The 14,015-nt window shown below is 38.5% G+C and overlaps 1 protein-coding gene across 1 annotated transcript; it reads left to right on the forward strand.

Annotated features, from left to right (window-relative positions):
• Window positions 1-1,042: 1,042 nt before the first annotated feature.
• LOC141793397 (putative carboxypeptidase X1) lies at window positions 1,043-13,850 on the forward strand. The gene is made up of 14 exons (XM_074674083.1): window positions 1,043-1,355; window positions 6,508-6,617; window positions 6,706-6,845; window positions 6,937-7,021; window positions 8,328-8,487; window positions 8,582-8,673; window positions 9,350-9,473; window positions 10,872-11,068; window positions 11,152-11,331; window positions 11,699-11,896; window positions 11,991-12,087; window positions 12,601-12,740; window positions 12,888-12,990; window positions 13,232-13,850. The coding sequence occupies exons 1-14, from the start codon at window positions 1,055-1,057 to the stop codon at window positions 13,534-13,536; spliced, it is 2,232 nt and encodes a 743-aa protein (XP_074530184.1). The 5' UTR covers window positions 1,043-1,054; the 3' UTR covers window positions 13,537-13,850.
• The last annotated feature ends 165 nt before the right edge of the window (window positions 13,851-14,015 follow it).

The raw sequence follows: 14,015 nt of genomic DNA on the forward strand, positions 1-14,015 counted from the left end.
CACACACACACACACACACACACACACACACACACACACACACACACACACACACACACACACACACACACACATATTCATTGGAAGTACAAACTGCCCATGTTATGTTTGATCTTTATCATTAAAGCTGTTTAACCAGAGCTGAAGCATCTTAATGTTGTGTCACTAGACAAAGACAAACAGAGTTACTCTTTGGGTTTCGGAAAACAAAAGACATCCTGCTACACATTTTATAAAAGGTTTTGTTATAAAAGGACACCAGATGTCAGGGTATGTCAATTTAAGGTCTCTTTTAGGGACCTCAGGCATCAGATATACTCTGATTAGAATATTTCCAGCCAAGCATACTGCCTCTGTCTAACAGAGAGAGTTGACACAGTTTGATCCCAGAGTAAACTTCAGTCAGTTGGTTTAGCAAGTCTGCAGGGAAAGAGTATAAAGTCAGCAAAGATGATCAGTGCCTGATTTCAACACTTCAGAAGTAAAAGCATGATTTTAAGTCACTGACTCAAGTTTGTTTTGCATCTTTAATCACCTTAAGCTGAAAAACAAGATTGAGACTGAAAATCGAGGCATCTAAAACTATAATTGTGACAGCTCAGTGTTTTAAAATTGAATGTATTGGGTAAAAAAAAAATCCTCACCCTGCCTACCTCAGCTAACGTAAAAAGCTTTATTCTACAGCAATGATCACTTTAGTTGGGGTTTTGAGATGTATAAACAAAATAAGGGGTACATTTACTGTAAAATCATACAAACAGAAAAAGTTCCACATTTCTTTGTTGAAGACACCTGACATTACAGGGCTGAAAAGTTTGGGATCCCTGTTATAGACTAAAAAAAAACATGCTAATGGCCTGATGCTATTGCATTTCTATCCTGTATACTTTAAGGACGTTTCATCACTGAAATGTTTGAGCTCATCCTTTCCCCCATACTCTTATTTTGAAAGTCCCTGCCTGGATGTTGTTTTTTTCACCACTGTGCAGCAGAGCATGCCAGATAGGTTGAATGAGGATTCAGTATCAGAGGATCTCTGCAGGGAAAAGTTACTATGGCAGAAGCTGTGCACCCCTTCTTGCTTTTATTTCTCTACTTTGGATCTTTTTGCCTCATTTCATCCTCTCCTGGTAATGGCACGACTTCTGTGGCTTTAGACGCAACATTTACTGCAACTGAGAGCCTTCTATCTACAGGGAAACCTAAGTCTACTGAGGGTCTCAGCACAGGATTCACAACAACTGAGCCTCCAAAAACCACAACAACAACTAAAGCTGCAGGTAAAACCACAGAGAAAAAAGTTCTCAGGAAACAAGCAGAAGAGGCAGAGGACGATGAAGGTCCCTTGGAGTTAGGTGAGTGGATATTATCATGTGTCTTCTTAACCTTTTTAAATGTTTTACAGTGTTTATGATAGACAATTTCATTGCTTTATCTTTTTTAGCTTGATTTTTTTTTTTTTTTTTGGAAAGATGCTGTTCTTATCTGTGAAAGTGGTGCTTTTTATAGCCAGACAAACGAGTGCCTGAATTTAAATGCCTGCCATTACTTTCCCATAAACAGCCATTCTGGTAGAGTTATTAGGCAAACTACCCCAAGAGGGGAAATAAAACAGAACTTTAATTTTTGAAGTCAGTCTGTTAAATGTAACAAAGCTGAACGTTTTCAGAGCCTCTGAGATTTAGGAAATGTCTCTGGCATCTGTCCAACCAAACCAAAGTATGCCAAAGGTCAGATGTCATTATGTACTACCATTTAATGGCATGAATCATACAATGACTCAGAAGTTTAACTTGAAAATGACTCTGGAAATTAAACAGCATCATGCAAAGGAATCATTAAATATCCCGTTTTAGATCATTATTTAGAGTGGTGGAGCTGTGTGGGTCTCTGCATATCTGTGGTCAGAGAGTCAGTGTCCGAGGGTTTGGGGGAGGATGTTCCGCACACTGTGTGTTTTCTACTGATGGAAACCAGATGGGCTGTGTGATTTTTCAGACAGAAAAAAAAGGAGGAACAAGACCCCTCACACAACTTAAACGGATCTCTTTAAGCCTCTCATACAGACATACTTTACATTCATCTGTACACTCAGTAAAGCTGTGGCTGCAGCCAGGGGTCTAAAATGTACACTTCCAAAAACCAAAACCTTCAGTCTGGCAGGAGTTATTTTATTTCAGTGTCAAGTTTGTGCTGCTTGCTGTATTTTTATCTTAATGTTATGGTTTATCTAGTCCTAGCTTTTAAATTAAATTATAAACACAGCTTTCAGTTGGAGACTTGACACACGAGGAAATATGTGTCCTGTTTTTTTAATTACTGTTAAACTAGTTTTGTAGATACATTTCACTGGGCACAGTGACTTCCTGTGTAATGTGTTTGATGTTTTCATAACTTAACTCAGCCAAAGTGATGCTCCCTCTAAGTTGTGGATGAACTGTTTTGGATTCTTGTGTTTTCTGTGGATGTTACGACTGAGGATGTTTGGGGGAAGCTGTGAGATATGAAGCCAGTTTGTTGGTGCTGAAAATTGCAGTTCATTGTGTGTCCACTTGAGGCTGACTCGGATATAGCAGAAACTACATACACACCAATTTAAAAATGCTGATTTCACTGCAAAACTCAACATGTTCACAGCCTGGTACAAAAATAAAATTGACTTCTGGATTGCTTATTTCTGTAGCGGGTTTGTTTGCTCAGGATGCATGCTCCCCACAATGCATAAAACAGTTTGCTGTTTTCTAGAAAGGAGAACGACCAGGAGCATTAAAGTAGCAAAGAAGCCCAAAAAGATCCTGAAGAAATCCAAACTCATCTCCAAGAAGCCAAAGGTGTTAAAGAAAACCAAACCACATGTCAAACAAAGCGTGAGCCGGTCAGTGGCCAAGGAGACGGTCCCACGTATGTATGTGGATTATACAGTATGTTCATCAGGCAAGGGCTGGACCTTAGTGGAAATAGTTTTATGTGCTCTGGACATGTGGGTTTATTTTGATCTCATGGAGAGTTTAACTCATCCCGAAGCAGTTCCCTGAAACTTGATAAGAACTTGAGGATCTGTAGAATTCAATGACCTGTTGTCTGATGCAAACCCACTTAAGACAAAACAAAGCAAAATAAACAAACATAAAACTATTCAATGATACAGCACTAAGTCCAGTCTTAAATCTGATTTTTGTGTCTCTGATTTTGAGACCTCATACTGTATAAATTAACCTTTATCCTGAGATTGATAAATTCAATCTGCTACTTGCAAAGACTCACACCAAGACGATCTTTGACAAAGTGATAACCATTGTGTTCATGCTGCCTTTCCTTCTGCCAACTTCAAACAAACATCTAATTTTGCTTTTAAATATTTTCAGAAAATATTGAAAGGGCAAATTGCTTCAGGGATTTGACATTTTGCTGCAAAAGCCCACCCAGATTAACTCTACTCAAAAATTCTTAAAACAAAAGATGGACTGAATGGTAGGAGAGGTTTTAGTCTCCTAGATGTGACGAGTCATCTCTGACCTCTGCAGACCTTGTTCATATTTTTCCTCCTTGTTTTTTAAACTTTCTTTGATCTCCTCATTAAACTCTACTTTTGTCAGCTTTCTACTCTTTCACACTTGCTTGAAACACTCTTTCGGACATTCCTCACAACCTTAACCCTTTTATAAAACCTCTAGCTGATGTAGCGTGAGTTCTTCAAAGTTCTGTGGTTCTCACATTTAAATCTCAGCCTTAAAAAATAAACTTCATTCCTCTCCCGGCTACTTTGTGTAACTTTACAAATTGATATAATTGCATACAAATATGTGAAAACTGGACAGGAAATAGGCCAACTGTGGAAATATGTGTATATAAAGTGCTTGTGTATATAATGAATGTGTAGGGAAAGAACGCAAAGAGAAGCCTGTAGAGGAAATATACACTCAGTAAGGAATGTTTACATCCTGTCAAAACATAGCTGATTTTCAGACCCGTTCAGGTCTTCCCATTAGTGCATGTGTGACATTGACGGTGCCAGAAAGTTTCCTTGACTGGGGATTAAGTGTGAGAATGTGGTTCCGTATTATGTAACTTGACAAACTACAAAAAAGTGTGGTGTTTGTGCAGAAGTTTGGTAGCCACAGCTATTTTCTTTTAAGCATTTAACCTCACAAAACCTCTGTGGCTGGTTTGAGATTAAAGGAGATCTACTCACACTTCATAAAAGTTTCCAAATCAACCAAACAGCTTTTTGATGGCCATGGATTTAATTTTTAAATGCTTCTCATTTTGTTCTTTTCTTTTCGTGTGAGAATCGTTGACTGTTTTTTCGATTAAGGAAAATCTGCTTGATTAGTTGATTTACTAAACTGTTTGGTCACATGTGATGCAACAGTAAGACTTTACTTTGAAATTTACTCATCCACCCTCAACTTTGACTGAATATTAAGCTTTTCTTTAAATACAAAATAAGCAGCTTATCATTTATTTTCATTTAAGTCGAGTATGTCCAATGTCAGGCCCAGGGCCAACTGTGGCCTAAGGTTCGCTTGTGAAAATGTGTTTCATGCACATCCAGAGTTCAAAAACCATGTGTGAGGACACAAGACTAGATGTGCATAAAAGATGAAATTGTACATATATTGGGCTAAAGATAATGTTTGTGGGTCAGAAAAGGGTTGAAAACATCATGAAAGATTCGGATCTTGCCATAAAACAACGTGAAACAAAGTTTTTAGTGAAGAGCAGACAACAAACAACCCCGCATTTGATGCCATTCATGATCATCTAGTGCTCATTTCTGCCCCCTAACAATCTGATTTATTTACATTATATTTATTCACCCAGATAATCGGCTGAGCTAGAGACTTCCTATGTGCTATAATTGACAGTTTTTCCTCTTCCGGGCATCACTGTCAAATTGCCAAGAGCTTCTGGCTCAGCTTCAGTCTCTTTAAAGATCAGAAGCTTGGAAGGAAACCACCGGTCACATTAACTACAACAAGACTACAAAGACTACTTTTTTAGAGCTGAGTAACACTGTGAGACAGCAGACATCCAGTTGGACCACAAGGTAAAAAAGGTGTTCAAATAAAATGCCACCTACTGTCAGCAGTCATTTTCTGCCTCTGTACTTTAGCCAAAGACTTTTTAGCAGGCAGTAAAACTTTCTGGCTCAGAGATACAGGCTGAACCTAGCTGAACCCTCCAGACAATGAGGGCCTGTCTGAGATTTTAATAGAGCAGGAGAGGACGCTGGATATGTTGAGAAACATTTTGTGCTTTCTAAATTTCCTGCTTTACTTCTCTTTAATTAACATTTCTGTTTTTTTTTTTCATTAACCTGGAGATGTTAGAAAAAAATCCTCTTTTTATACATTTAAGTCTTTATTTCCCAGTATATGCTTTCTCTGATGGTGGTAGGGAACTTTTGGGGACTTTTTCTTTTATGCATTTCTACGTTTTTCCAGGGTTTTTTCTTATGTCCCATCTGCTATTACTCACTCTGTTAAAAATCTCATTCTGTGTTATATAATTCATAAACATTATATAACATTAAAACAACTAAGGACAGTTTTCTCCTTTCCTCACTTGATTGAGAACTGTTTTTTGCTCTTAGCTTTCCCTTGGTTAAGTTTTAAAAAATATATATTTTTTCATATTTATGCTTTGTGCTACAGCATATATGCACACATAAGTGTTGTATATATGATGTATAGTTGTGCATAAAATGTTGGTATAGTAAAGCAAAGCTGTTGAACACTGCAAAAACTGAAATCTTATTAAGTAATTTTGTTTTATTTCCAGTAGAAAATGTCTTTTTAAACTTAATATGAGCCACATTCAACTGACCAGTCCAGAAAAATTTCTTGTTTCAAGTTGTTTAGAGACAGAAATGATTATTTTGCACGTGTTATAAGCAATTCAGACCTCATTTGTGTCTTTAAACAACTTCAAACAAGATATTTTCTGGACTGATGAGATGGATGTGGCTCATACCAATTACATTGAGACGTTTTTTTTTTTACTTAAAATAAGACAAAAATACTTGATAAGATTTCAGTTTTTTGCAGTGAAGGTGATGATTTGCCTGAGACTTTCTTGCAGTTCAATGTTAAATTTTACCCTAACAATCAAAATTTCTTCAACAAATTTTCATAAGAAAGTGAGCAGGACAATCAGATGAGTCTTGGGCATTTTTAGATCTTAATGAAATTTATAGTTAGCTTGTTTCTAAAAGATGAAAACATGTAAACATTCTCTGCACAACACAGACTGTACATTGGGCACTGATGAAGCTTTAAACACATTATCTGTTGGATAATCAGATCACGTTTTGGTCACGTATGGAGGAGAGCCTGGGCCAAAATTATCATTTTTAACATTACAGGCCAACGCTTTGCTTGCTTACTCATAATTTCTTTGACTCATAAATTGAATGTAATACTGACCTCTGGAGCAGTTGTGTCCACATAGCCACTCTCTTTTGCCTCCTGTTATACTAGTGAATAAATCTGTTTTCTGTGTCAGAATGTCCCCCTCTGGGTCTGGAGTCACTGAAAGTCAAAGATACACAGCTGAGAGCATCATCCTATAAGCGCAGAGGTTTGGGCCCTCATCGGGGTCGACTCAACATCCAGGTAACGACACAAACTGAAAACACAATCTACTCACAGAACAAACAACACCAGAGCATGTGTCTGATCTGTTTCTGGATGTGCGCTGCAGTCTGGGATAGAGGATGGAGATATCTACGATGGAGCCTGGTGTGCTCAGACCAGAGACACAAAGCAGTGGCTGGAAGTGGACGCTCTGCGGTTGACTCGCTTCACAGGTGTCATCCTGCAGGGTCGAAACTCCATCTGGAGGTCAGTTATCATGGTCAAATTGGAGTGTTTTGAAATGTAGTTTTAGTTTTAATATGAACCAAAGAGCTGAATGTGTCTTTCCCACTAACAGCTGGGACGTGGTGCACACCTACAAGGTCCAGTTTAGTAACGACTCTCTGGCTTGGAAGCCATGCATGAACGGGACACAAGAAGCTGTGAGTGAATGTTTCGTCTTTTCAGTCAATTTTTAGCCTCGTATCATTTTCACAATTCACTATATTCTATGTGGGGCTATTATACAGACCATCCAATGCTTTAAGAGTCACAGTAACTGTTGCTTTCTTTGACAGCATCTTGAGGATTTTTTAAAGTTTGAAATTATATGGCTAAGCTAACAAACTAAAGCACTATGGAAGGAATGTTTTAGCTGAAAAAGAGACGGAAGACTCAGGGCCATGGTTCATGTGGATGTTCTTGAAACATTATCCATATAACACCCTTAAATGCAATTGACAGCAACAGGCTATGTTTTATGTTTCATAACTTTTTTTTTTTTTTTTTTTTTTTTTTTTTTTACCTTTGAAGGCTATAAATAGATTAATTTAAAAAAAGTCAATTAATGAAGCTATCTGTAAAGTTTTAAATGCTGATAACAATAATAAACGATATAATAAATTCTAAATGTCTAGTTTTGATATTATTGATAACACTTATTCAGTCAAAACAGACTTTACAAAGTGCTTTACATCTTAAAAACCCAACAATAATGCAATACTATATATATATATATATATATATATATATATATATATATATATATATATATATATATATATATATGTGTGTGTGTGTGTGTGTGTGTGTGTGTGTGTGTGTGTGTGTGTGTGTGTGTGTATATATATATGTGTGTGTGTGTGTGTGTATATATATATATATTTTTTCAAAGTCATGTTTTCCAATAAGACATACTAAATGAAGGGACAACTTCAAGTGATAGCAGAATAAAAGAAAGAACAAGAGGAAACACTTTGAACACTAAAAAAAATAATAATAAAAACAAGGCTGAAAAGTTAAACATACATAAAAGTAAAGTGAGAAATGAATGTAACTGATTTTGCTGTTAAATATCCAGTTTTTCGCCATCTTTTAGATAATAAAATAATAATATTTAAAAGTTATAAATAGAGCGCTGTTTCATTGAACCTCCACATATCCAAATTGAAGCTCCTCACATCTTTGTCTGTTGGCCTGAAACTGGTCTGGAAACATGGCAGTCTTAGCCTGGTTTGGTTTGTGTATTCAGGTGGTTATGAGGCATGTGTGCCACAGCCACATGTGACCAAGAGCTGCCAATCATGCAGATTTATATTCTACCAAGGCTCAAGCTGGATTATAAATTTTGTACGGAATACTGGATGAAGGACAAAATCTTTACATTGCTCGTCTTTAGTCAAAAGTGGAACAAAAAGGAGACCAAACAGTAAGATTCCTTATGTTTTTCTATCTCGTCTCATGTTGCAGATATTTGAAGGAAATCAGGATGCAGAAACTCCCGTCCTCGCCCTTTTTAACACTTCTACTGTGGCACGTTACATTCGAATCAACCCTCAGACCTGGTACCAGAACGGTACTCAAGGTGACATCTGCTTGAGAGCCGAGGTGTTGGGCTGCACTGTTCCAGGTACAACACTACAACTGCTGGGTACAAATTCATGATGTAAGTTTAGTTCTGTGCATTTTTGGTCCCTTTGACGTGCACCTTTTCTGTTACACAGATCCTAATAATATTTACCCGTGGCAGACAGAGCCAGCAGGGTCCAAAGACAAGCTGGACTTCAGACACCATAACTACAAGGAGATGAGAAAGGTGAGAGTGTCTCAAGTTGAGGGTTTTTAGAAAGTATAAAGGAAAGTTATGTTCATTTTTCACATTTTCCAGTTAGAGCAATGATTTTGATTTTGTTCTTGAAATGAAAACCTTCCTCACACATGAATATAAATTATCTTTATCAATTTGCTTGTATTTAGTATTTTAATGCTAGATGTTATTGTTACCTCTCTGTCTACTATGACGTGTGCTGCTCCCTTCTTGGCCAAGTCACCCTTGAAAAAAAAGAGATGAAGGAGGTGTTGATCTCAGTGGGTCTTTTGTCTAGTTAAATAAAAATAATTAAAAAAAATATAATACAACTCAGCTCTGGAGCTGATATAGCTACTCACTGTTTGTATTGAGCTGATGAGACTCCCACAGTGTGTGGACTGGTTTTTGTTTGACCAAAGCTAATATTATGAAAGGTTTCACACCCTAATGTTAGTGTCCTCACTGTGCTGCCACTACCTGCGGTTACCTGCATCCAGTGGTCAGAAAGCCACCTACAGAAACAAACATAGATTCACATTCAAGATCCAAATGCTCAACTTTCTGGCTCATCTCCGTCTGAACAGTCTGTGGTCAACAGACTGTTACAAAAAGTGAGGAGACAGACAAAAAAAGTGGCTATGTTAACTTGATCTACTTAATGTTTTGTGTCTTTGTTAACCAGCTGATGAAGTCGGTGCATGAGGCATGTCCTGACATCACTCGTATCTACAGCATTGGGAAGAGTTACAAGGGCCTAAAGCTCTACGTCATGGAGATCTCTGACAACCCTGGAAAACATGAACTGGGTGAGACACACTGGAAAAAACTCTACAAATCAAGTCTAGCAGACCTGTTTCAAATGGAAAGTCCAAATGTTAAATGGTTTGTGGTTTATTTCTAAATGTAGCAGTTCAGTTGGTGAAGTTACATGGGTTTCTTAAAACTGAATGGACCTTGAATCTTTGAATCTAATGAGGAACAGACACTGCTGTGTGATCACACCGTTATTAAAAGAGACTTCTACCTTGCAGTGTGTCCAAACCCTGAAAATCTGCACACACAGTCCTTCACTGTGTGTGACACATAAACTCATACAGACCAGAGAACCACTCAGTTTGCTCTGAGGTAGTGAACAAATATTTTCTTTGGCCTCCTGGACTCGTCTCACATGGACACGTTTTCCCGCCAAAATCAATCAGAGAGAAAGCAGCAGAGGGAGAGAAGATGACAACCAAACAGTTAGACCTCTAAATCAAAATTTATTTATGGATATGAATAATGTATACCACAGCTTGTAGTAATCATAAATGACTTTTAAATGGGGGTGGGCAGGTTTTTGCACAACAGCACTGGTAAGAACTTACAGTTTTGTTTCTTTAAATGCAAGAGCTACAGTTCATCAGCATGAATGAAAACATCATTTTTTCCCTTCCTCTGCCTTTGTTATCCACCTCAACATTTTTTCCCCCAAGCAATTCAGTGTTCCCTGTGTTTTCATCAACTTTTACCCTCTAGCAGTGACAGTAGGAACATGCCATATTGGTTAGGTGGCCGGATATCTTCCTCTGCTTTTCCTTTTCTCAGTTATGCAACTTCTATGAATATTAGTTGCGTCTATCGACTAATATTTTGACTGTTCCTGTATCTTTAAATGTCTACTGGCTTGAAATGGAGACAGTGCATACAAACTGAATGTTCCAAAACAGGACTGCACAAATCGAGATCAGGAAACTGGCACATCCAGCATTGAGACAGTCACAGAAATTTGCTTCTCAACATTCCTCCTCATGAAGAGTTGTAAGAAGGATGTGTGAGATTTCAGAGCTGCCTGTTAGTGTAGTGTAAGTAGAACAAACAGGAAGCAGATCCAGATCTTTTACTGGAGCTGGTCACAGAGGTGGATTTTATAAGTAAACTTTAGGGGATGCTTTCCTGCTTGTATTAAAAAAGGGACTCTGGCTGCATACAGTTTTGATAACTGTTGATGGTAGAAGATGTGAAACAGGCACACTGCTTCATTAGAGATGCCATTTAATTCTTCTTTTTTTTTCTTTTTTTTACTGAGTTTTGATTGTTGGACTTCTGTCTTTCTTATTTTTTACACTGTGACCGTCATAAAATTGTATCAAATGCTTTAAATGGTTTCATATCAAAACCAGCCCTCTTTCCTACTCACCAATGTTTGCATTTGGCGCCCTCTGCAGGAGAACCAGAGTTCCGGTATGTTGCAGGGATGCATGGGAACGAGGTGCTTGGCAGAGAGCTTCTTCTAAATCTGATGCAGTACATGTGCCAGGAGTACAAACGTGGTGACCAGCGCATTGTCCGCCTTGTTAAGGACACTCGTATCCACCTGCTGCCCTCCATGAACCCTGACGGATATGAGATGGCCTACAAGAAGGTGCCTTGAAAAACATTCAGATATTTACTATGCTGGCTCAAGATTTGAGTATCAGTCCTGCAATAACTTTCTTCACTACTCAGGGCTCAGAGTTGTCAGGGTGGGCGCTGGGTCGTTACAGCTATGAAGGCATCGACATGAACCATAACTTTGCAGACCTCAACTCACCAATGTGGACAGCCATAGAGCTTGAAACTGACAAGTCAAAGCTCATTAACCACTACTTCCCCATCCCTGAGATGTACACCTCTGAGGAAGCCTTTGTAAGTTCATGTTTCATCACAGAAATATAATGGTTAAATATATTTTCTGACTGAAACTAGTTAAGCAGGGCTGTTTTCTTGCTCTTTGGTGCTCTGATGTGAAAGAAGTGGCAGTGAAATATCTCAAACTGAGATAACAGTCTCTTGTAGGAATGCACCGTTTGTGCCCCGTTACCAATGCTGATACCTGGGCTTTGGTTGCTGAAGTTATCCTCCTTCTTGATATTTTTGCTCAGTTTAAAGATAATGTACAGATGCACTGGCACTGATGACCACAGAAAAGCTAAGAACTGCTCTCTAGATGGGCTCTTTGCCACTCATCAGGATCATGTTGATGCATTCCTAGTCTCTAATTTACCAACTCCAGGTAGCTTCAGAGACCCGAGCTGTGATCAACTGGATGCAGAACATCCCATTTGTTCTGGGTGCTAACCTCCACGGCGGAGAGCTGGTGGTTACGTACCCATTTGACATGACCCGAGACTGGGCTCCTCAGGAGCACACGCCGACCTCTGATGAGAGCTTTTTCCGCTGGCTGGCCACAGCATATGCCAGCACCAATCAGGTCTACCCTCCTCTTTATGTCACTCCCTTACTTTTGAAGCACTGATGGTAACTAACTGCACTTACAATGTTCCCGTGTTTTCTGTAATAAAAAGGTGATGTCCAACCCAGACCGGCGTCCTTGCCACAACAAGGATTTCCTCAGATACAACAACATCATCAATGGAGCAGAGTGGCACAACGTACCAGGAAGTAAGAAAATGTGTGTTTTTCAAAGTACTTCATCCAATGTTGTGTGATCTAAAGTACAAACTAATCAAGATTTTAGATGAACAGGTAATGTTCATTTCAGTGTTTGAATGATTATGATATATCTATAACGTTCCTTGTTTTTGTTTAACTTTGGTTTTTCTCTTACCTCTGTAAGAGTCAAAATATGTCATCAAGATGTTATTTGATAAATTGCATATCAAACATTACTGGATTGTTGCTTTTAATGATACTTATTTTGAAACTGATGAGACTATGTACACCAAATGTGCACATTGAACATGCTATTCTGCAAAAGACAGTATCAAAACCTCCCTAAGACTTGTATGAAACCAGCATAGTCAGCAACTCAATTGGCAAAGTTTTCTTTTCTGGAGACAAGCAGCTATAATATATAAAACCTTCAGAAAACGGTCACTCTGGTGTTGTGATTGTGTAGAAATTGTTTTCTAATCCTAAATTTAACTCCTCTGGTTTTCTTTTTTCTTTTTCCAGGCATGAACGACTTCAGCTACCTGCACACAAACTGTTTCGAGGTGACAGTAGAGTTGTCATGTGATAAATTTCCTCATGCCAGTGAGCTTCCCATCGAGTGGGAGAACAACAGAGAGTCTCTGCTGGTTTATATGGAGCAGGTCTGACTGTTTTCTTTGTCCAAAAACAAATCCATGCTTCTTTCCCCCTCCTTGTCCAACACTTATGAAATGTTGGCACTACATGGTTAAAAAAGTTAATGTCATGTCAGTGGTTAATTTCATTTTTGTGTTTTTTCTTTTCATAAGGTCCATCGTGGCATAAAGGGTGTGGTTCGTGACAAAGACACAGAGGCTGGTATACCAGATGCCATTATTAAAGTAGATGACATTGATCATCATATAAGATCAGGTACAGTCTCTTATATCACTTCAGATTCTTTGATATTCACACCCCTTATATGGCTTTGTTTAACTTAAAACCTTTGCATAATTAAAATTTATTTCTTTGGCAGGAAGACAATGTATTTAAGTTTTAACAAGCTTAAGGCCTTGGGATACTCTACCTCCTCATCATATGGTGTCAATGTATTTTCTCTAAGGCTCTTGTGTTAATTGAGTGAGTGAGAATCAAGCTGTGTTTCTTCTCCCAGTTGCTGATGGGGATTATTGGCGTTTGCTGAACCCTGGTGAGTACCGGGTCACAGCCAGTGCCGAGGGCTACCTCCCCTCCTCCCGCACCTGCCAGGTCATGTACGACTTCTACCCCACAATCTGCGACTTCCGCCTCACCAAGATGCCCAAACAGAGGCTGCAAGAGATTTTGGCAAAGGGAGGTAAACTGCCCAAAGACCTGCAGCTCAGACTTCGACAGCTCCGTCTGCGTAAACTCCGTGTGTCCACCAAAGCCATGAACCAGAGACGAGCTGCTGCTGCCAAGCAGGCAAAGAGGGTCTGACGGTGACTAAATATGAGACCAAAGCAGGACTTGGTTCAGGGATACTTATCGCCACTGGATTTATCTAACTTTTAAAAGGCTGTTATTTATCAACAGGACCAAACATCAGGACATGTTGTTTTGTTTTTAAAGTTTTACTCACACAGCTGAGAAATAACTCTGATATTCTGCTGTGGAGCAGCAGAGTGACAAAGAGACCAGTTCCTCCTCAAGGATTCATTTAGCTGCTATTACGACAAAATGTATTAAAGGCCAAAAATAGTTTTTAGTGATGTCATGAGTTTGATCCTTACAAAGAAAATAAACACTTTTAATTCAGAAAGAACAATTTAATTAAAAAAAAATCCAGTTTTTCGTTTCAGTAATTAAAGATGTTTGTGCTAAAGTCTTTTACTTACAGTTAGCTGTAGCCATCTGACCATGAGCTAACTTAGCTTTAGCTTTTATTGGGGTAAACTAAACATTTAAGCATAAACTAA

The sequence above is a fragment of the Halichoeres trimaculatus genome, unplaced genomic scaffold, assembly GCF_033239565.1.
Source record: "Halichoeres trimaculatus isolate MK-OKI-2021-1 unplaced genomic scaffold, fHalTri1.1 fHalTri1_scaffold_7, whole genome shotgun sequence".
NCBI lineage: Eukaryota > Metazoa > Chordata > Actinopteri > Labriformes > Labridae > Halichoeres > Halichoeres trimaculatus.